The sequence below is a fragment of the Conger conger genome, chromosome 13 (assembly GCF_963514075.1).
Source record: "Conger conger chromosome 13, fConCon1.1, whole genome shotgun sequence".
In the NCBI taxonomy this organism is placed as follows: domain Eukaryota; kingdom Metazoa; phylum Chordata; class Actinopteri; order Anguilliformes; family Congridae; genus Conger; species Conger conger.
The window spans coordinates 31,712,462-31,736,940 of record NC_083772.1 but is presented as its reverse complement, the minus strand read 5'-3'; the positions used below and the strand labels follow the sequence as shown (position 1 = coordinate 31,736,940).

Below are 24,479 nucleotides of genomic sequence, written 5' to 3'. Positions count from 1 at the left end.
GTTATGTATAAATGAACATTATCCCTATTAATCCACTGTACATGCATGCCTCAACACTACCCACAGGTTACCACATTAGCCGCTCACAGTTCATGTTGACCACACCCTGTTTAGTTCCCATTGACCCATACTTACCTATGCTAAGCTACATTAGCAGTACCGACCACAGTGTTGCCTCACTGGCCCAAACCACACTGATGTGTGCAATCGACGCGCACAAGACCTGACCGACCGCACTGGAATGCACTCATCGACTGAGACCGTCCCGGTGCAGACTGACCGCAGCGGTCCAAGCGGACCAAGGACAAAGATCTGCTGACCACGGCGTCCTCCGCTCTGACGTGGTCTGACGCGGGCCGTCTGTCCCCCTCTGGCTGCCCGCTCGTATTTCGGCATGTTTCTGAGACTGGTCCATGTCTTATAAACAGCGCAGCTTATGTATCTTTCAACAGCGGATGTGCTTTGAATTTATCCTTCCTGCTGCCCTACAACTTTAGACTTTACAGGTTTAAACTGCCCATATGCTACAAGATGAAAGCCAAGATGATTTATGCATTTCATTAATGTAACAACACAATATTCACAACTCATACACACGGAGGAATGATTAATGACCTCCAGACATGGTCTCTCTGCAACATGTTTTGGAGTTTTTACAGGAAATGTTATACTGCGCTCTATTGTTCTGGAACATTTCAATAAATAACTTTATTTAGGAAATGGCCCAAATGGGTTCTATGTTTCCAAAGAATAGTGGGTTGTCTAGATGCGCATGAGTAGAGACATGTAAAAGTCTAATCTTCAAATGATAGCCGCTCATCTCATGTGCTTACATCATCGTGCCCACCTCCTGTCCTTCATCTCCCATGCTCTTTATTTTCCCTCGTCATCTGATTTCCTCTCCGGGCCAGAAGTGAGACTCATCAGTTCTCTGCTCTGACATGGTGTAATTAACTTAGAATTTGAGTAATTTGGCTCAACGAGCCCCCGTGAGATTCACTCCTTACAGTCTTCTGTCAGCTTCTGTCAGCCGGTAGAACCAACACCACATGTTATCATGGCAACCTATTCCAGGACCCTGTTACCTCATTAATCTACTCTCACCCGCTGTTACCATGGCAACCTACACCTGCACCCATCTCCACAGCAAACAATACCCACACCAAACTTCTTACACACCCATGCGTCACTTTGCAGCTTTCCTATGACAAGCTACACCTGCATAATACAAATATATCTATCTTGCATACAGATGACCATGTTACAAATAAAGATTTTTGAATTTCCAAATTAAGCCATATCATCCTTGTTCATATTGAAACTATGCACTTTACAAGTATAGCTTTGTGGTAGATATCTCACTGAAAGCACACCAAACCAGATTACCATGCTACAAATAAAGGTATTTCATATTTTCAAATCTATGCTTGCCTTGTACATATTAAAACGGCATACTGTACAAGCATAGGTTTATAGTAGATCTATTGCTGAATGCTTCAATGCATGTAATGACATGTATCAGATAAGCCATCTCAATATCAAAGTGTCGTTATAGTCGTAATTTTGTATGTCTGGGTGTTTAACAATGCCCGTTTATGCAAATAGATTGAATACTTTACATTTTAAACACGTGAATGAAAGGCGTTGTGTGAATCATATTAAATGGTTTTTAAAGACAATTGCCCTCAAAGAAAGTAGCTAACAGTGGTGATAGCGAGTATGGCGATGGTTCTTTTTTATTATGATCAAAAAGTATTGGCGTAAGCATTATATTGATCATGATTACAATCATTTCAGGAGATAATAGCGATAATTCAATCAGGTACTTGTCGTGCGATCGTTTTCTCAAAAATATAATTTTCAGCACAACCAATTTAAGTACTTTCAGGACACTATAGACGCTCATACATGCAATGATGTTGGATGCTCCAGCTCTGTCCCCACGGAGATTATTATTTCATTTCATAGAGCACAAAACACTGCTCTTTAGATAAAATCGTACACACAGTTGCATAACTGTGGATACATTTATTTTAGATGTCACCTTAAACCTGAACCGCGAGTCGTGACGTCACTCATGTAGTTGATAGGAGGGGAGCTGCAGCACCACAGCAAGAGGACAGCTCCCGATCGCGGCGCGCGGACACAGGTAACGCACGAGCCTGGATGAATATACGCACAGACTCCTCCGTAACACTCCCAGCATTCACCAATCTGCGACCCCCACCCCAAACAGAAATAAATCACAGGCAAACACAAAATTTGTGTTTTGACAGCTGTTCTTACCGGTCACGCCTGCAGATCACAGATCGGCAAGGAAAAGGGGTTCCGGTCTGAGAAGAAGCGGCACATCCCAACAGGACCATTAAGCTACACGGCGGAACGTCTTCCACTTCCCTTAACCACTCAACAGCACACAATCACAGCAGGAGATGGAGAACAAGGGCGTCGGTAAGGGGCTTAATATATTTTGGAAGCAGAGGTGTGAACTGATCGTATATGCGGAAACGTAGCGTGGTTATTGATAAGGCGGCGCGGGGCAGTGCGTGGCGCGCTTCTGTGTGAGTAGACTGCGGTACTAGGAGCTCGTTCTCAGGACAGGTACCTTGCTGTATGCTATGCACATTGCAGCAGTTGAGCTTTAAGTGTGATTTGCCGATAAAACTATGTCTATGTCCGATTTCACCTGCTGCTGCGATGGTGCTGACGGAATCAATCCCGGCAACTCGAGCTGACAGGGCGCTGCTTTGTTTTCAGACACAAGCCTGATGCAGCAAAAACGCAGCTCCGCGGGGCTTCGGGAGGGGAAGGGTGTCTCACTCCCTCCCGCAGCTTTGGGCGACGCCAGCACGCACTCAGTGTTGGTAAACCCATAACCTATGGTGTGTTTGCTTACACACTGTTTGTAGAAATGATGAGATTTACATTTTGCGGATTGTATTTACTGTTTACTGTTCTGATTGTTTGTAATTAAATATATGTATATATTTATCTTGTGAACAGATCAAATACAGACCTGGGTATGGCCACATGAGCTGAAAGTGTTCAGCATTAGGTGTGTGTGCCCTTGTGTGTGTTTGTTTGTGATGTTAGTAATGTATTAAGGGTCTGTGTGGTGTGGCATGTTAGTCAGAGGCTCAGCTGGCCTGATCAGCATGCAAGAAGTGTACTGATCCATACCGCACAGACACCACTACATCACAACATTAGGGCGCGTTAGCTGTACACCTATGTGTATGTAAGCGAGAGAGAGACAGAGAGAGAGAGAAAGAGAGAAAGAGGGACAGATAAATTGGGCGTGTGCGTACTACATGCATTTGAATCATATAGCAGAGACTATATGACTCAAATGCATGTATGATTATGTCATCAGTCAAAATACGAGGTCAGACACAGCTATTTGCATAAGTGAATGCTGAGTCTTCAAGTTTTATGAACTTTGAACGTGTTTAAGCCAAATATCTCTTGAATTTGATAGCGTTTCCAACCAGATTTCAGGCATAGGTTGTTGTTGACACCTGCATCCCAGACTCATTTTGAGCATATGGTCCATGCTCTAAGTGTTTTATCAACACACTGGAATGTGTCACTGTTTTGACACACATACCGGAGTGTACTAATGCACAAATAACCTATGCTTAACAATAACCTATGCATGTTATTCCAACAAACATTTGCTAATGCTATACCAACACAATATGATGCACTCGAGGCCCTGACACAGAGTTGTTGTGGTTGGGATCTATTTCCATTAGGGAATTTCATCCCTTAGAAATAGGAGGCGCCAGTTCATTAGTCTTGGATACAACCCAATATACAATCTTTCAGTGTCCTTTGTGAATAGCATTCAAGACAAGCATAGGCTGGGGCCTACAGCTGAAACATTGCAGATTTTGGTTTTGGGTATCTCGTTGACTCTGATTTACAATTTGCAATTTACTATTTTAGCAGACACTTTTAGCCAAAGCAACTTAGAACGTGCTTTTCACATGGTGACCAAAAATAACAAGAGACAGAGGAAGCTACAGTTATAACCATCGAGTGCCATCGAGGTGCTTCCCTCAAGACCCGTGAGATAAGTGGCAAGCAGGGTGAGTTCGTTTCTTATATATAGAAACGGTGAATTAAATAGAAACGCTGAGGTGTAATTTGAAAAGGTCAGTTCTGAGATGTTGTGTGGAGAACGACCGGGGTAATCTGCCTTCCTGAATGAACGGGGAAGGTCAAACCGGGGGAACGGGACGGAGCGGAGTCGATGCTGTAAGGAACGCCTGCCAGGTGTTCAGGGAGAGGGGACAGCCAGCTGGCAGGAGGACACTGAGAGGAGAGGTCTGGATGGAGTGTGGGGTGCCATCATTGACTGGAGATGGGAAGGGACAGTACAGTTAGTGCACTAGTGGGACTGATTTCAATTGAACGCTGACAGCTGCTGGAAGACAGAGAAGGTTGTTCAAAAATGTTATGTAAATTCTGGAAGGATGAAGCAGCATTCTGGATCAGTTGCAGAGGCCTGGCAACACAGGCCGGTAAGCCAGCCAGCAAGGTGTTACAGTAGTCTAGACAAGAGGTTACAAAGGTATGTGCAGGTGATATGTAACCTCTACTTTCCCCAGGTTCAGCTTCAGGTGGAGGGTGGACTTATCTGACACAATGTCAGCCAGGCACGCTGAAGTACTCACCTGAACTTGGGTGTTGGAAAGAGAAAAGGAGAAAGAGAGTTGAATGTCATCAGTAGAGTAATGATATGTCATGCCATGAACAGACCAGACTTCACAATAGCCTTTGTCCTACATGGGTAGGGTTACTTTGGCCAAAGTCTGGCAAGGATGACCATTACATGGGTTCCTGTAGACTTTGCAACAAGAGACTATCCAAGGGAAACCAGTTTTCAATGGTGAGACATACAACTGATGGTGAGACCAGTGCTACTGTAACGCTCAAGAGGTGCCTTGTGTGCTGTGTTGTGAAAATTAATCACCAGCTTACAGAAGAATGTATTGGTCTCTCAAACAGAGAGCCAAACATATGACTCCTTTCATTGACTCACATACTCTTCTGAGTAACTTGTACATTCCTCCTTCTCAACTCCTGCTGTTCTCTCAGCACACTGGTAGGATATGATTGACGATGCACCAGTGTCCCTTTAGATGACTTTTCATCTGCCCAATTGGGGCTTTGGGTCAGTAGATTACAAACATAGTCTTGTATTAATTTAAAGGATATTTCAGCATCACTAATTAAAAACAGATATAACACTTGTAAAATGGTGACATCCTTGCATATTAAATAGCAGTGTATAGTTGTAACAGACATGTGGGCACCATGCGGGTCAGGTCAGAGTTCAAGGGTCAGAGGATATTATGCCGCACAACTGTCATGAAATATACTGTTATGGGTTGAACACAAAACACAATAAATGGGGGTACCACATTTCTATAACACATTATATTTAATGTTATATTTCTCTGCATACTATTACATTATATGGACTAGCATATACAGGAGGTGCCTGTTGGACATGGTGAGAAACAGTTATGGGAAGAGTGGGTGCATCCGGGATATGGGAATGAGATATGTGGACCAAGGAGCGAGATGTTTGTGACATGGAAATGGATATGATGGAATTATTAGTGATTAAGTAGGTGGCATATTTTAGGTTGTTGGGGAGGAGTATTTGGTGCTGAATGGGAAGGGTGTTCGATGGTTCAGTGGGAGGAGAATATGCTGCAGCCTAAGGTCTGGTGTGTGATATGTTGAGATTACAAGGCTAATTTCATAAACTGATATTAAACAAATTCAATAAGCTTACCTGGTTTCTTTATCATAAGCATTTAGCTATTTAGCTTTAGCTTATGATAATAATACATACTTGTTAAATGAATAAATACATAATTAGAAGTTAATTTATACATAGTGTATTTATTTAGGGGTGGCCTGTAGCGTAGTGGTTAAGGTAAATGACTGGGACCGGCAAGGTTTGTAGTTCGAATCCCAGTGTAGCCACAATAAGATCCGCACAGCCGTTGGGCCCTTAACCCTGCATCACTCCAGGGGAGGATTGTCTCCTGCTTAGTTTAATCACTGTACATCGCTCTGGATAAGAGCATCTGCCAAATGCCAATAATGTAATGTATTTATACTGATACATTCATTTACTGTATGTAGGCCTACATGTATATGGATTCATACAAACAAATGAATCTGCACACATTTTCTATAAATGCATATACCTACTGCATTCATGCATTTAAAGTGTTACCTTTATAACCTGTTAAGGCAGTGAATGGAGACATCCGCACACTGTTGTCGACTCCCAGACTCAGCAGGCTTCCAGGTAGTAAAGTAGTAAGGGTTAAAGTATCATTCTGGGACAGCTGACTGGTGCATCTGTTTCAGACATGCCAGTGTAGTGCAGTCACAGTGCAGTATTCCTTTGCTCGGACCGAACCAGGACTGGACCAGGGATTCCGGTGGGCTGACAGTTCACCAGATCTTCGCCCAGAGAGAGAGGCTTTCAATCAACAGAGTACCTGCTGCCATATGGCTCACTAGCACCCCCTCTGCTTGACCAGGGACATACAAGTTCATGCCAGCTAAACTGTCCTCTTGGTGCATTAGCTGAAGCGCTTAGCTGGCAGCTTCCTGAGTGAAAAACAGCCTGCTGACGTCACACACATCAGCGGATCTTCCTGAATTGGCAAGGGATGTTTAAAGGGAAGGGCAAGCTTACATTGTAACTCAGCATAAAATAATTTTTATATTATAACCATTGTCTAAACAGTGAAGGCAAATGTGTGCCTCAACCTTACACAATGAGATTCAGGAAGCATTTAACTGCATGATTTTATATCTGCTCAACCAGAATATGAATCAGCTGTGCCACAGATGTGTATTCCAGGAGTGAGATGTTCTCATTTGCCAACCATGTGTGCTAAATGACCACACCCCCCCCCCCCCCCAAACACACACACGCACACACATGGTTGCATATGCATAAGCACACACACACACACACACACACACAGAAGCACACACACACTGATGCACATGCATACACACACAGATATACATACACACACACACACACACTCAGATGCACATGCATACACACACACACACAGATGTACATGTACACACACACACTCAGATGCACATACATACACACACAGATATACATACACACACACACACACACAGATGCACATACATACACACACAGATATACATACACACACACACACACATGCACATGCATACACACACAGATGTACGTATACACTCACACACACACACACACACACTCAGATGCACATGCATACACATACACACAGATGCAGATGTACAAGCACACACACACAGAAGCTCACACACACAGATGTACATGCATACACACACACGCACACAAACTCAGATGCACATGCATATACACACACAGATGCACATGTACAAGCACACACACACACACACTCATGTTTCTGAAAGGGTCTCTGCTTTATTTGTACAGATTCAGATCACTGGCCTGGGTGAAAGTGATGTTCAAAAGGAGCTAAATCCCACCACTTCAGAAAGGTGGAAATGTGGTTTTAAAAAGCTGACATTATCCTCTCACAAAAGTAGTGACAGTGCTGTCAGTACATGTTTTCAAACATGTCACATATAAAATACAGTGCCTCCAGAGCCATTATAGTGAATGGAGCTATCCATCCATCCATCCATTTTCTAAACCGCTTATTCCTGGTCGTGGGGGCAGGGGGGTGATGGAGCCTATCCCAGCATGCAATGGCATGAATATTTCCTGAGTCGGCAGTCCATCACAGGGCCCACACACTATTGACTCACACATTCATACTGTACCTACGGGCATTTTAGAGTCCACAGTTAGCCTGCTGCATGTTACATTACATTATTGGCATTTGGCAGATGCTCTTATCGAGAGCAACGTACAGTTTATTAGACTAAGCAGGAGACAATCCTCCCCTGGAGCAATGCAGGGTTAAGGGCCTTGCTCAATGGCCCAATGGCTGTGTGGATCTCATTGTGGCTACACCGGGATTAGAACGTGTCCGAGTCATTTACCTTAACCACTACGCTACAGGCCGCCCCCATGTCCTTTGACTGCAGGAGGAAACCAGAGAGCCCAATGGATACCCACGGACACAGTCGAGATTCAAACTTGCCACCTTCTTGCTGTGGGGACAGTGTGCTATTCACTGGAAAGGAACTAAATATTTGTAATATTTAATGTCAGTCGAAGCTTATAATTTAAGCTTTAAAAATTATGTTCCTTCGAAAATTAGTTCACAATAAACAGATATGGCTGAGAGCCCCCCCCCCCCCCCCCCCCCCAACTGCGCCTCAGAAGTTTGACTGGACAAAACATTTTCAGCAAGTAGTTTGGATTTCAGTCAGCAGATACACTGCTGGTACATTTTAAGCACTGCCAGACGATTCACAGGCTGTGGCTTTTTATAGAGCTGTATGAATGAGTTTCTAAGATGCACACCTTCTGGACAGTAGAGTCTGCCTGTGCCTGCTAAAAACACAGATATATACACAGACTATGTCAGGATGGGGCTACATGGGAGTGAAAAAAGAAAATAAACAAACTGTAGTACTATAGCATCTTTGACTTGGAGGTTGATGGACCTATGCCTGGGGAGCTGTGTAAGGCCATGTCTGGGGAATGGTTTACCCTTTGCTTAATGTAACTATGGCTGATGGAGGGCTGATGCAAGTGAAAAAAAAGATATTTTGAAACAACAGTGGTTTGTGACTAAGAAATGCAGTATTGGATTATTACAGTACTTATGCAATGAATGTGGTGAATTCTGTAGGTATCTAAAAAGTTGTGTGTTCAGTATTGTGATACCTACACAGACACAGCCACACCCACATGGCAAAACCTTACCTTATTTTAGCTTAGCTTAAGACAAGCTTTTTACTATTGAAGATAATTGATCCACATGCCTAATGCACACACATATTATGATGTTATGACACCATTGTGTCTGCACAGTATAGGCAAATGGGTCTGAACTGTGTAGCATGTACTGTATGTGTGGGTACCATATATTACAAGCGTATATCTCTGTCTCCATAGGCATTAGTATGTAGGTTTCTATGTTGAGGCATGTAGGTGTGGCTGTGTGCCTGTATTTGTGTGTGTGCGTGTGTGTGTGTGTGTGTGTGTGTGTGTGCATGCATGAATGCGTGTGTGTATGTGTGTATGTGTACATGCGTGAATGCGTGTGTGTATGTGTGGATGCGTGTGTGTGTATGTATGTGTGCATGTGTGTGTGTGCAGGAATGTGGGTGTGCTTCTTCTCTTCATTATGGCTGACATCTTCCTGCTGACCACAGCATTTTTTCTGTTTACTCCAGACTTCCTTTCATTAATGACAAGCTCATGGGGCACGGTAGTTCACCACTGCCTGTTCATATTTTACACGCTCTCTAACAATTATTTTACATCTCACCAACCGCCTTCATCTTCACCCCACCCCTTTCTCTCATCCTCCTCCTTTTTTCCTTATCCTGCTTTTATCTCTCGCTGCTCTTTCCTCTCTGCCTCGCTCTCTCACTCTCTCTCTCTCCCTCTTCCTCTCTCTCAGAATGATGAAGTGTTTGATAGCTCTGCAGTAGCAGACGGGGAAGCTGAAACGCTGCAGCCTCTGAACCTGGACGTTGGGTTCAGCAGGGAGCGCTCAGCCAGGTCTGCTCTGGGCTCACACGTGCCGCTCCGTCTCCGGCTCGTATTCGGATTCAGGTCTAAACCACGGCCGACGCGTGAACGTAGAGTAATTCAAAATAACTGAAGCTGAATCTCACTGTAACGTACGGCTGTCTGGAGAACACAACCTCCCCCGGTGGTTATCGCAGAAGGGCATTGTTTGTGTTGAAAGGGACGCTGAGGCGCTGCCGGGTTTCAGCCCTGCGATGCGCAGCCGGGTCTGCGCATGCGACTGCGACGCGCAGCCGCAGACCGGCTCTCTGAGCTGAGATTCCCTGGTCACATGACTGCGTCTGCACAGCGCTGAATTATTTAGCGGGCGCTTAATGGCGGAGCCGAGCTGGGCAGCGGAGCAGGATGCTAGCAGATACGCTCCATTGTCTATCTGTTCTTGTTATTTCCACAAAGACTTTCCTGGCTTCCTTCCATCACAGATCAATACCTCTCTAATGTCCTATTAGAGAAGGCCTTTTGTCTGTCTAACATTCTCCCACAGGTACTTACTATGTCCCTCAGCAGCTGAGTTTTGGGTCTGGATACAAGATACAGGAAGTGAAGGACACACCCTGAGTGAGAACGCCCAACATTTTCTATGAAATGCAACATTTGTTTTACACCGTTTTTGCTAAAATGCACCATTATCTTATAAAGACATTAATATTTCATTTTATTTTCCTACCACAGCAAACTGCTTGTAAGTGACTGAGCAAAATAGTTTAATTGCACTAAGTGGAAATAATGCAAGGAAAGTTCACTGGAATTAACCTCTGACCGGAAATTCTTAATGGATAAGGAACTGTCTATATGTCTATTATAAGCTTATGCATGTCTGAGAATTTGTTTGCATGTGTGGAAAATTGTTGGCATACAGAGAAAACAAATGTGTGTGTGTCTGTGTGTGTGCATGCATGTGCGAGTGTGTGTGTGTGCTTGTTTGTGTGTGCATATGAGGAGCGTGTGTATGTGCATCTGTCTCTTATGAACTGGAATATCATACAGTGAAAGTGGTTACATACTATAATGCATATAATATTGTAGCTAGCTAATGAAAACATCAATAAATGACCTTTAATCTAATTAAACAGAGGACGGAGTAGGTCACCATTTCTGTTGTAGGTACAGTATATTTCGCACATGTCTGAAGCTGCCTTTTGTTGTGTCCAACATTGCCATGGTAACCTCAGCTCCAAACTGGCTTGGCCCCTGTCCAGTGGTCGTGTGTCAGGTGGCTTTGTCAGCAGGCTGGCCCTGTCAGGAACTCTGGCCTGAGTGCCCACACTGTATGCACCGGATACAAACAAATACAGTCACATTCAAAACAGCGATGTCAGGACACAAATAAACTTCAAAAATAAACAGGGTTTATCAGTCGCTAGTGCCATGAACAAAATACTCAATGACTCTATTCAAAACATACAGTACATTCATTTATAGATATTATATTAATCTGTAAATGTATTTTTATATTGTAATGAATTTATTTATTTATAATATAATTGACTTGAAATAATTATAAATCTTTCAGTCTTGTATTGTTTTGGAAAGAAAATAACTACCTAAAACTATTCCAACATACTCTTTGAAAGCTGTTGAATTCAACTGAATCCATTAATTTATAGTAACATACCAACTCAATACCAGTGAAATCAAATATACACTCAGTGAGCACTTTATTAGGTATGTATTAGACTTATTAAGTCTTCTACTGCTGTAGCCTATCCACTGTTTGACGTGTTGTGTGTTCAGAGATGCTCTTCTGCATACCACTGCGTGGTTATTTGCGTTACTGTCACCTTCCTTTCAGCTTTGACCAGTCTGGCCTTTCTCCTTGAACGTCTCTCAATTACAAGGTGTTTCTGCCCGCAGAACTGCTGCTCACTGGATGGTTTTAGTTTTTTTCCCATCATTCTCTGCAAACTCTAGAGACTAGTGTGCGTGAAAATCCCAGGAGATCAGCAGTTTCTCAAACCACCCTGTCTGCCACCAACAATCATTCCACAGTCAAAGTTACTTGGATCAAATTTTTTCCCCGTTCTGAAAGTTGATTAACTGAACATTAACTGAAGCCCCTCATGCTGCCACATGATTGGCTGATTAGATAATTGTATTAATAAGTAGGTGTTCCTAATAAAGTGCTCAGTGAGTGTATACCCAGCCCAATCAAATATATCCACCTAATTGTGTAAACGTGTCTGTGGCGATGGCAGTTCTTGTCTAAAAACATGCAAATGTGCAAAAGCAATACAGAAAACAATTATGATTTGGGAAAGAAAGATGGCAGTATTTAACCCACAAATCAGTGTGATCCATGATTTCAGAATAATGACAGTCATTTGAACACATTGTTGCAATAGCCCAAACTGTCAATTGTTTGTTGTTTTCTTTTATATCCATTTTGTTCATTAGTTATGGGTGCTTTATTTCCATTTAGTGCAATTAAACTATATTGGTCAGTTACTTGTAAGCAGTGCGCTGTGATATGAAAATAAAATAAAATATGAATTTTTTCATAAGACATTGGCTGCACCATTTTCCAAGTGGAATTATGTTTTGGCACAGCAGCATTGTCTATTTGTTTTATTTATGATTGAAAAGGCAACATTATTCAACATTTCTGTTTGTTTAATTGACAGCTTACCTTTTGAAAAAAGCTATATATATATTTTCTTATTGATTTCTGTTGACGTTAGGGTAAAAAAGTGGATTTTATTCCTTTTCAAACAAATAAAATTTGTTGTAATCCCCCAAAGAGCATATTTATACAATTATAGTAAGGTGCTGCTTCAGGATGTCTCTTTATTTACAAATCAGCGTAGATCAAATATGGTACATCGATACAGCTGAAATATAGCATTGGAGTGATTGCTCTAGACTGTAAGCAATCTGTTTATATCTGCAGCAGTTTTACATCACTTTCCCATAAAACTGTCTGACTGTTTCCTAGTTAACACTCTCACTGGCACAAAACGCAAAAACACACACAGTCTAGAACAATTTTACAGCTCAGCTTAGCAGCTACGTCTTGACTTCTGAATCTACTGATCTGTGGGAATTTGTTTAATTGGCTTTAATACATAAAGCTTATTTGGAGGTAAAATGTAGAGAGTACAAATCTGGAGCTGTATATATAGATACCGGGAACAAAGTTCAGTCCCAGGGTTTCTCTAAATTGTTAGATAATTGTTCTGGGTAATTGTTTTTTGAGTTCAAGGTCACTGGAAGTTGCATGTGCGTGCACATGTGTGTGTGTGTGTGTGCAGCGGTGCCAGGCTAGTTATGTACTGGTGTTAAAGATTTTGTGCTGCACCTGTCCCTGATCTGAAAGCCTGATTTCTATTCTCAGTTTCACGCCTGTGAGTGAGCACTGTACAGACCCATTATACCGGGGCCTGTTGGAACTAGTAGTCTGTGAGAGACGTTATTAAAAATGATTGGCCGATTAGTTTTTAAAGGTGCAGTAACCTTCAGCACCGTCATTGTCGGGAACAGCATCAGCTTTCGCAATCTAAAATGCTGTTCCCGGTTCTGGAAGGATCCGGGATGCAGGCCACATGTGCACTTTATTGCAGTGGTGTAAGAGGCCATCAGCATCACAGACTCAGGCAGTGAAGAATGATGGAGCAGGGCGAGGCGCAGGTGTGGCTGCACAGCTGCTGCCTGTCATGCAGTAACTGCACAGTGAGTAGTCCCATGTCATGTGAGCTTGGAAAAAAATAGGACATTTCAAATGCTACATATCTTTCCACTTTCCACACAGAATCAGTGCCAGCCCCTTCTGTATAACAGACAGAGATGTCCTGCAGTGTCTGTAAGCTGCTATTGGCCACAATACATGGGTGACTGTTGTTTATTAATATCAAAACAGTCGTTAACAATAATAATGGTTATATATTTTGTGTTACTGAGGTAGACCTATGCCCCCTGCACTTCAGATTATAATGGAAAACATCCAGATTCCTTATCAAATCTTAGGAGCACAGAACCTAATTATGTCTTCTCAGACTGCTTTAGCTGAATGAACTGCATATTTTATTACCAGAAGTATGCTCCACATGCTTCTGTAAGTAACAAAATGTATTTATCTCCCACGCAGTTTATTGTATTTGTTTACATTTTATCAAACCAGAATCACCAGGTGGTAAGCACTTTTATCCACATTATCCTGTGGTTCTTCTAACTACATGAGATTACACAACTAGTACCTGCAGTTTATTGTTTATATAATTTAACTGATTGGTAGTTTTTCAGTTCTCAATAGTGTCATTTGGCTACTTGTTCACTAGGGTCATATTTCTGCTAGTTCTGTCTGGCTATGTAAGCTGTTTATTGTTTCGACGTGAGTGTTTATCATTCTATTGCTTTGTGCTGAAATAGTTACAATCCATTGTCAGATTTATCAAATAGGCCCAAGTCCTTATCTTTGTTGTTCTCTTAGCACTGTACTTCCCTCTAGGGTCTTTCAGCGCACTTGTTCCTGGTTGTGGGTATGCACTTTGCACTTTGTTGTACATCGCTCTGGATAAGAGCATCTGCTAAATGCCAATAATATAATGTAATGTAATGTTGGACTTTCCAGTCACAGCACTTAATTTTACTCTCTGCTGCTGACCAATCAGCAATCCTTTTGCAAATGGTCTTCTGTCCAATCAAAATAGCACCCCCTATATACTCACCGAGCACTTTATTAGGAACATTTTAACTTTATTACACCTACTTATTCATGCGATTATTTAATCAGCCAATTGTGTGGCAGCAGTGCAATGCATACAGTCATGTAGATACGGGTCAGGAGCTTCAGTTAATGTTCACATAAACCATCAGAATGGGGAAAGAAATGTGATCTAAGTGACTTTGACCGTGGAATGATTGTTGGTGGCAGACAGGGTGGTTTGAGTATCTCAGAAACTACTGATCTCCTGGGATTTTTACACAGGCTAGTGTGTAGAGTTTGCAAAGAAAAAAACAAAACAGTGAGCAACAGTTCTACAGAAATGCCTTGTTAATGATAGACGTCAGATGAGAATGGCCAGACTGGTCAAAGCTGACATTAATGTGACAGTAATGCAAATAACCCCACATTACAACAGTAGTATGCAGAAGAGCATCTCTGAACACACAACGCATCATAACTCAAAGTGGATAGGCTACACCAGTAGAAGTCTAATAAATACCCAATAAAGTGCTCGGTGAGTGTATGTTTGCGTTGGTTGGCACTTCCATTAAGAACAGCACATTTTGAACCTCAATATCTCACCTGTTTCAAAACCAATCTCAATGCCATTTCGCAGGTCTACTCAAATGGCCAATTTTGGTATTGCTATGTTGCGCCATTTCTGTGTTGTGGAGCCCTTTAAAAGGACACATTAAGATTTTTCTGGCGCAAAAATAACTTCATTTTGTGGGCAATTCATAAATATACGTGCTTTTTTTAATTTCATGATTGTACATTTAATTATTTATTTTAATTATGCCTCAACATTTTAAATTTCAACGATGAATTGTCCGTAGACTTAACATTGGGGAGACACATATTAAGACAAATTATGCTAATTGAACGACTGTTATGTTCAGCAACTGCCACTGACAGTCTGGTGGACTGTCTGATAGACTGTCTAAAGGAGGCAGTCAATTTATGAAAACAGCACAGTAAATAATCTGATAAAGTAAAGCGAGGGCGGCCAAAAATAGGCCAGCTAGGTCGGCGTACATAACCGGAAAACTCCTGGATGGAGTTTTCTGAGCTGCAACCCTTCGTCAGGGGCGTCTACCTTAGTTAATGTAGCTAGCTATATCGGCTAATTTCCATTAGTAAAGCTAAAGTACGGGGTATCTGTTTTCTCGACCTGCACTGTATGAAATTAAACAAAAGCGAATTAAACATTTTTGCTAGCCAGCTCAGTGAGATAACAGTGCAACGTTAGCTAACTGGCTAGTCAGCTAATAACGTATTTGTCTGTAGAATTTGTATACATTGTAGTTAGCTAGCTAACTTAAGTTAAGTTAGGTAGCTACTGTAGCTCTAGAGTCTAGGCCAAAGTAACCGCTAGGTAGCTCTACTGTTATATTGGGTGTGATTTGGGGTGAATACGGTCTTTTCAACAGGACATTCGTGGCTGACTTGATGTTAGCGACTTAGTTAGGGCTGTTCAATTACATTTCTTGTCTTTTGAGGCTTTCAGCAAATGCAAACATTTCACAGTTTTTGTGATTAATTTAGGCTATATGAATTATGCATTACATGTATTATATTGGAAGATATCTTTGGTTGTTTTTCTGCCATGCTACTATTATTATTAAAACTTTTTTTTGGCATTGCTTTGCTTACTTGGCACCTTTCCTATCATCACACCCTTCTTGCTATGAATTATGGGTAATTCAACTGGCAAAGTCTGGCGAAATCTGTCCTCAAGCAGTGTCTCTGGAAGCCCCTGCACGAGCCCCCTTGCAGACTTGATGAATTGGGCAGCCCCTAGCCACTTCACAAGAATGCGCCTGTTAAGTCCACCGGTCTGCGAATGTGGGGAGGGGGGGACATTTGGATTCAGCTTGTGGCTCTGGGTGATATTCTGTTTGTCCTGTCGTCCCCACCTCTCGTACCTGGACTCCGGGAGGGAGTCACTGGGGCCTGAGCTTGTGGCTCACTGTAAACACAAAGAGGCTGGGCCACGCCCGACAGTGTGATATACTGTGGCTGCTGGCACCTTGCCTTGCCCCCTCAGCAGATTCAGTTGCTCTTTAATTTTCACACCATGGAAAAACTCCAGGCCTGAACCTGCGTCTGCATCCCCTCCATGCTTTTATGTCTATGTAGTGCTTTCCATTCTTACCAAGCTATCCTCTGTACCCGTCTAATTATAGAACACTACCCAGCCCCCGGAGACAATGGGCTTCTTTACTGGTAGGCTGTGAATACATATAAACACTAAACATGGCTCACATTCACTTTGCTGATGGGGATATATTGAGACAGCCAATCAGGCCACTAATGAACTTAAAGCAACCAATCACAGTAGTCCTATTGAAACCCAAAAAATATGTACAGTAGTGAGCAATGCTTAGCTTTGCACAGCTTAGTAAACAGCTAATTTATACCTTCTCAGTATCCTCCCCTCTCTCCTTTTGTACCCTTCTGCGTTTTCCATCCTACCCACCTACTCTCTCTCTCTCTCTCAGAGCTATTGACCTGACACAGTGAAAAAATAGTCTTGTAAATGCCCTGTAAATCAAGACCAAGACAGTTTTTGTCATTTCTACAGGAAAATATTTCCTTCAATGAGTCACACGTTATTTAACATGTTACTTGTTTTTTGGTAAGTTATCTGTCTTGAAATCATTAAGTCATTTTAAGTGTTACAGTAGTACATTACATTTAACAATAGTCTTCATGTAGATAATTGTTCAGGTGAGTGAATTTAGTGCCATGGAGGAGTTTGATATGCGGATATGAGCTTACTGAAGGCATTTTTATGATTGTCAAAACAGCATTTGTGTTTGAAGACAAAGTATCAAGTTATGGAAATCAGACTAGTTGCATCATTCATCCTGAACTGTAACTAGAAATGGAAGAACGTGAGCGCATATCAGATTATGTGAAACAGCTTTCAATATATTGTGTATTTGGAGGGATATCTAAGGGTTGTCTTTACATAATTTAGTTACATAGAGTTAGCTACACACTGTACATACAGCATAGTAAATATGAATTTAAAACATAACAATTAAGTAAACGTAACTTATTGACACGGTGTGTGATAGGGTTTACAGATAAATAAGTTTAATGAATATTGAGCAAGTTAAATAACTTATTTTTAAGCATATTTACAAAATGCAATGGTGTCTTATCCACAAAACCATTTCCCCTGAATGTTCTTGGTCTTCAGTTGATGCCACAATCAGTCTGCACATTTTGCCACAGCCTTAATGTCCGTCTCTTACTGGTTCTGCATGCTTTAGCATAATTTCCTGTTAGATGGCGGAATATGTTTATTATATGAAATTGAATCAAAGTGGCTGTGAGCCAGTAAAGTCAACAGCAGAATGACTTGCTTACTTATTATTTAAGGCAGAGTTAATAGTCATGGGTCATAAACTCCCTGTCCTTGTTTCCACCATCCCCCCCTTCCTGTCTCTCTACAATTTACATTGCATTTTTCATTTCATGCTGGTTGATTGGAAACACATTATGATATTTTAAGTAGAAGTGACAGAGCACATCAACAAATAAATAGTTGACGGAAGGTTATGACTATACACATAATACATAGTTAATGACAGCAATAATTCAGTCAGTATGGATATTTATGATTTGTATTCATTATGTTTGTATATTATTTCGTAGCCTATAAGATTTTGTAGGTGCGCGTGTGTGTACACGGGTGCGTGCCAACATTCTGGTGTGCATATATGTGTGCAAACGTGCATGTGTGTGCGCATGAGTGTGTGTTTGCATGCGTGTATGCGGGCGTGCGTGTGTTTTATGGCTGTGGAAAACAGGAAGACAGCCCGTGATTATAACCCCTTCGGGTTTCCTGTGAGGCAGATGCCAGGCGTGACACTGGCGGGGTGATCTGCTGCCGCTGAAAGCTGCCCCGAGACGAGGTGACCCAGCTGTCACGACCAGAATAGGGCTGCTGGGAGTGCGCTGCCGCCTTTTTCCAAAGGAACGCTCCTCGCGTCACTGCGTAACCGAAGCCTGCAGCATCATCTGCTGGCCATGCACACAACCAGCACCCCAGTCATGTGATACAGGCTATACGCTTTCAGAATGGCTGCCCCTAGCCAAGCCGTGACCAAATCAAACTAATCCAGTCACGAAAAAAAGAAGTAAATAATTAATAAATATATTGTTGTCATGCATACACACACATAAAAATGCATAGTGCCCTTCTTTAACTTAAGCACCATTCATCTTATTCATTCACTCTCATTCACATCGCCACACACACTCTCTCTCACTTGCACATTCCCCAAATCTCGTTTCCTCATTGTCTTGCTTGTGATTTACGCTGCCGGTGTCCGGTTATCCCAATACCTCCAGTCTCTTTTCTCAGTCGCCGCTCTGCGAGAATCTCCTTCTCCAGCACTTTCTCCACGTAAACACAGATAAAAATAGAGCCCCTTTTCCAATGACAGCCATTTACGCTACTCAGAATAAGCACTATCCAATTCCACCTCTGCACCGAGACACAGGATCGCGTATCATCATGATCACAGGTCTGTGTGAAAAGCTCGAATTGAGACTGAGGGAGGTTTATTGGAGATACACGGCGGTTTCATTGATAAAGGTGAAAAGGTTGGAGGTGGTGTCTCATTGCAGTGTTGGATTTCCCTTCTTAAAAGCGTGTACGGACAAGAGCTGCAGGGACAGACAGCCGGGTAAAGAGGGCGAGACAGGGCTGTGCGTAGAGACACGGCACAACTCCGCTCAGCGGCATGACACGCTACTGCGGCCTCATCCGTCGCCTGCTCTCCAGCGAGTCTGGAAAGAGCGGGGAGAGCGATTCGGAGGAGGTGGCCACAAAAAGCGAGCACACGCAGCAGGGTGAGTCTACCCTCTTCCCCTCCTGCTACCTCAGTCTCACTCTCCCTCTTTCCCTCCTGCTACCTCAGTCTCACTCTCCCTCTTTCCCTCTTGCTACCTCAGTCTCACTCTCCCTCTTCCCCTCCTGCTACCTCAGTCTCACTCTCCCTCTTCCCCTCCTGCCACCTCAGTCTCTCTCCCCCTCACTCTTCCTCTTTCCCTCCTGCTACCTCAGTCTCACTCTCCCTCTTCCCCTCCTGCTACCTCAGTCTCACTCTCCCTCTTCCCCTCCTGCCACCTCAGTATCAGTCCCCCTCTTTCTCTCCTGCTACCTCAGTATCAGTCCCCCTCTTTCTCTCCTGCTACCTCAGTATCAGTCCCCCTTTCTCTCCTGCTACCTCAGTATCAGTCCCCCTCTTTCTCTCCTGCTACCTCAGTCTCTCTCCCTCTTTCCCTCCTGCTACCTCATTCTCTCTCCCCCTCACTCTCCCTCTTTCCCTCCTACCACCTCAGTCTCTCTCCCTTCTTTCTCCCTCCATCTCCCTTCTTCCTTACCTCTCCTTGCTTTCCTTTTCAACACTCTTTCTCTCACTTTCACCCCTTCTCACTCTCTGTCTCTTCTGTTCTCTCTCTTTCCTTACCTGAACTGGTTCTTCTTCAACAGGATCTTCTCCTTCCTCTCTGTTACGGACCTGTAGTGAAGCGATAGCAAGTTTCTCTAAGTCCTGAGATTAGCTGATACATACTGCACCCATATTTAGGTAGAGCTGTTCCACAGTTGTGCTGAGGAGGCTGTTGTATAGCGTTTGTGGGGTAGAGCTGCTATACTGTATGCCTGTGGTGGAACAGAGTGGTTATACTCTTGAGTAGCAATAAATCTGCTGTGCTGTAGGACCTGTTCAGCAGACAGCCAGCAGTACGTCTGTAGTGAGGTGCAGTAAAGCTGTCACATTGGAACGACGAGAACTACGAGAGCACACATCCTCACTTCATAGCTGCAAACTTAGAAAAACTGCTGTACAAACTTAGGTACAACTGCTGTGCATCTACAGTATTTTAGGTGTGGTGGTTATATGCATGCAATAAGACAGAGTGAGATTATAATGTTTATATATATATATATTTATATATATATATTTATATATATATATATATATATTTATATATATATATATATATTTATATATATATATATATATGTATATATATATATATATATTATTTGTTTTCGTCAAGCACTGAGGTGTGTTCCACAGTTATAAGAGTAATACCATTTTTGTATAACAAACATATTGTTTTCCTGCGGCCCTGCAATTTTAGTCCTGGATTTTAAAGTCATATAGAGTGCTTTGTCATACATGAGTAAGAGGACCTGCGTCCATACTTATGCTAACAGCTGTGATTGGGAAAACAGCATTTCCGTACTTAATAACATCCAGAGATCCTTAAAATGAGACGTACCATTTAATTAACTCATTACCCTAGTGCCAAACACTTTTCATGAAGATTCAAATTATTTTAACAGGATCGCTGTGAATTGTGTGATTCAATTGTAATGTATTTTGCTTTCTGTGGTTGATGGCTTGGGTAGGTCTCAAGAAAGTTTTTTTTTATCTCAAGGGACTTCTTGGCTTAATAAGGTTAAATCATAATAAAGTTCAAATAAGAAATATGATCATGCTGAAAAACAACAATAAGCGAAATATGAACAAATTTTTGATATATTTTAACATCTTAGCGTGGAGTTCAGCATAGGGTTGCCACACACCCTCAGTAAAGCCAGTGAGAAAATCTCAGTGTATAAATACCTCTCATCAGGGCACATGCTGTCATGCCAACATCTCTGGCTGGTGTCGACCACCTCAGCTTGCCTTTCCCTGCAATGTCTCACATCATAAATATCTGTTTACATTTCCACCTGCCTTGTCTGTGTACAAACACAAACACACATACAAGCGAGGACAATTATCTGATTTGCTAATCATACCTCTATTCATACATTTACCCTAGACACTTCCTTTATACAAACATATACAGTTCCCAAATAAGGTGAAAAAAAGGAAGTACTGTTTAAGTACTCTCTTCAGTGAGAGAACAAATGCACTTTGAAGTCTTCAGGAGTTTAAATCAGTGTCGAATAGATGGGTGTTCATCCTTTGAAGACAGACTTTGTGGTGCATTGAAATGCATGACTCATTAATGAATATAATTCAATAACTAGGGCTAGAAGAGATGCTGTAGAAATACAAATATACCATCTTAACCGGCTTGTGCCCCATCTGTGTGTGTGTGCATGCCTGTATGGTGTGTGTGTGTGTGTGTGTGTGTGTGCATGCCTGTATGGTGTATATGTGTGTGTGTGTGTGTGTGTGTGTGCATGCCTGTATGGTGTGTGTGTGTGTGTGTGCATGCCTGTATGGTGTATATATGTGTGTGTGTGTGTGTGTGCATGCCTGTATGGTGTATATGTGTGTGTGTGTGCATGCCTGTGTGTGGTCTGTGTGTGTGTGTGTGCATGCCTGTGTGTGGTCTGTGTGTGTGTGTGTGCACGCCTGTATGAGGGGTGTGTGTGTGTGTGTGTGTGTGCTGTGTGTTTTTGTCATTAGAGACTGACTCTGTAGACTCTAAGTTGTATTTATAGCCAGCAGCAGCTGTGTGTATTCGTCTTATGACTCATCAACAGCCCAAACAGAGAGATGTCCTCACCAGAGGACTGCCGGTGTGCTCGCACATGCGTGTGTGGATATGTACAGGCCCTGCATGTGTGTGGATATGCACAGACCCTGCATGTGTGTGGATATGTACAGATCTATGAGCACGTGTGTGGATATGCACAGATCTATGAGCATGTGTGTGGATATGTACAGATCTATGAGCACGTGTGTGGATATGCACAGACCCTGCATGTGTGTGGATATGTACGGACCCATGAGCACGTGTGTGCATAACGAGTATTCATTTCATGACAATATGTGACCCATCTTGCATTTACCAGTCCTTTTAAAGCTCATATATTCAGAATAGACAATTAGGAGAAATAGTCAAATAAATTTCACCTCCAATCACTTTCCCCACCAAACTAGAGGGATATATAACATTATTACTGAGACAAATAAAAATATAGAATTCCACTGATCGGTCACATTAACATGTAATATCCTACTATCCAGTATCTCATTTTAGGTAGCATTACTGATTCTACAAGACTGTGCCAGCTTTTAGTGGATTTATTTTGATAGCTTGGCTGATTGATCAGTCAAGCATACAATCCAAGCTAAAGATAATGCTAGAAAAGCAAGAAATTATAAAGATTTATGATATATAACTCAATTTATGACAATATGTTAAATCTATGTAAGAATGTTTTTTTCAGCTATGACTATGTTGGTAATACTGACATTGTAGATATAGCTTCTGCTTCTGTCAATTGCCACTGCTTATTTGAACAAAACCAAAATGCAAAAATAAATCCTCATATACATATTTTCTAAAAAGTATTTGCATATTTCTCACATCAATTTCTCAGTATCCTGATTCTGCATATTTCTCACATTCAATGGTTTCAGATTTAATCTGTCAGACAAAATATAGACTAAGGGAATCTGAGTAAACACAAAATACATTTTTAAAATTATTATTCCATTTATTTAATGGAAAGATTTATCATACACCTCTCACCTCAAAAAGTTATCGCCCCCTTCAACTTAATAACTGGTTGTACCACCTTTATCAGAAATAATTGTAAAAAAATGGTTTTGATAATATGTTAAGATTCACATTCACATATCAACAAATTCTGGAATGTGTGACATATAAATTATCAACCTGTGGATCCACCTCTTCCCATCTGTCTCATCTATTATTGATTTGGCTTCAAACTAATGTTTGAAAGGGTAAGAACATTCCATTTGCCCCATTCACATTTTCTAAATTCCTCCATCCTTTCCTTGCTTCCTTTCCTTGGATTCTCCAATGGGTGGAGTTAGGAGCTTGGAAAGGACGCAGGGAAATTAAGCAAAGAGGCCGATTGGAAAGAGCTCTTGGTCCCACGTATGACATTCATGAACTGGGGCTCTTACCAATCCTTTTCCAATCTTCCAATCCTCAGATTATTTGACTGTAATTGGACTTGATTATTCTCTCTGTGATTATCCTCTCGGTGGGACTTCCTCAAAAGTATGGTTTACTTCCTGAAAAGTGTGCTCCCGAAAACACTCAGCAAAACCACAGCAGTATGTATGTCATCCAGTGATCTAAGTACACTGCACTGAGGGAAATGTTTTAGATGAAAGAAGTTGCCACTTAACAACTTCCTCATCCAGTGTTCTCAACTGGCTGGTACGGGAAATTTATTTTACCTTTATTTTACCAGGAGTAATCACAGGAGTATTGGGCAAAATAGCAGCACAAGTTTCATATATCAACGTTAAAAAACACAATACAACATTAAAAGTAGACCACCACAATACAAATTAAGAAAAATAAGAATAATCAGATCCTTAGGTTCCATAGCATTAACATTCAGTGTCCTCAAGGTCTTTAATCCTATTTTTAAAACCATCTGTCGTTATGAAAGAGTGTAGTTTGAGATGGCCTTGCTGATCATTCCATGACCAAGGTGCAAAGACATTAACCCATCCACTTTGCCCCCTTGTGGTTGAGTTGTTGACATCCCAAATTATTTTTGCTTTCACATTTATAGAACATAAAAAACAGAAGGAACAGCAAAGGAGGGCAATAAAACTCTCCCTCGCCACACTCACGTTTTACAACCCTCATCTCGCCACTGACAATAAAAGGCATATTCTAACAATCCTTGATACCATTTCTCTCTGTCAAAAAATCTAGTTCTAATATAGGAACAAAAATATACAATTCAGATGCATGAATAAACACATGGTTTTTTTTTTCTTTGTTCACTTTTATTGCACATCCGGGCAACATATTTCCGGTTTGGTAGAAATATCCGTTTATTTTGCAAAATATTTGATACAGACATGTTTTGGGAATCAAATATCCCACCTGGTTATGAAGCTATGACTGTTTTCTGACTAATGTTGAAGTTTATTTTGCATTCTGTCCAGCTATTTTTGAGAAAACTATCCATTTGCTGGGACTATACCTAAGTGAATATCATGTTGTGTAAATGCATTGCTGGGTCATTTCAGTACCAACTAATGTAAAACATGGTAAGCTTCTTGTACAGGGTTTTCTATCCTTTCCAACAAG

The 24,479-nt window shown here is 41.7% G+C and overlaps 2 protein-coding genes across 3 annotated transcripts in view; one reads left to right on the top strand and one right to left on the bottom strand.

Moving 5' to 3' along the window:
• LOC133108010 (presenilin-associated rhomboid-like protein, mitochondrial) overlaps window positions 1-20,054 on the bottom strand; it is a 35,935-nt gene extending 15,881 nt beyond the window's left edge. Inside the window, exon 1 of the mRNA XM_061217402.1 lies at window positions 19,892-20,054. The gene's annotated coding sequence lies outside the window, so the exon portion shown is untranslated. The remainder of the gene's footprint in view (window positions 1-19,891) is intronic.
• LOC133108014 (fibroblast growth factor 12-like) overlaps window positions 2,179-24,479 on the top strand; it is a 47,389-nt gene continuing 25,088 nt past the window's right edge. Inside the window, exon 1 of one of the 2 annotated variants that reach the window (XM_061217417.1) lies at window positions 2,179-2,451. In XM_061217417.1, the coding sequence (XP_061073401.1) occupies window positions 2,433-2,451 (19 nt within the window). In that variant the 5' untranslated portion in view covers window positions 2,179-2,432. Of the gene's footprint in view, window positions 2,452-18,930; window positions 19,272-24,479 lie in introns of those variants that run through there. The other variant, XM_061217416.1, reaches the window with a different exon arrangement.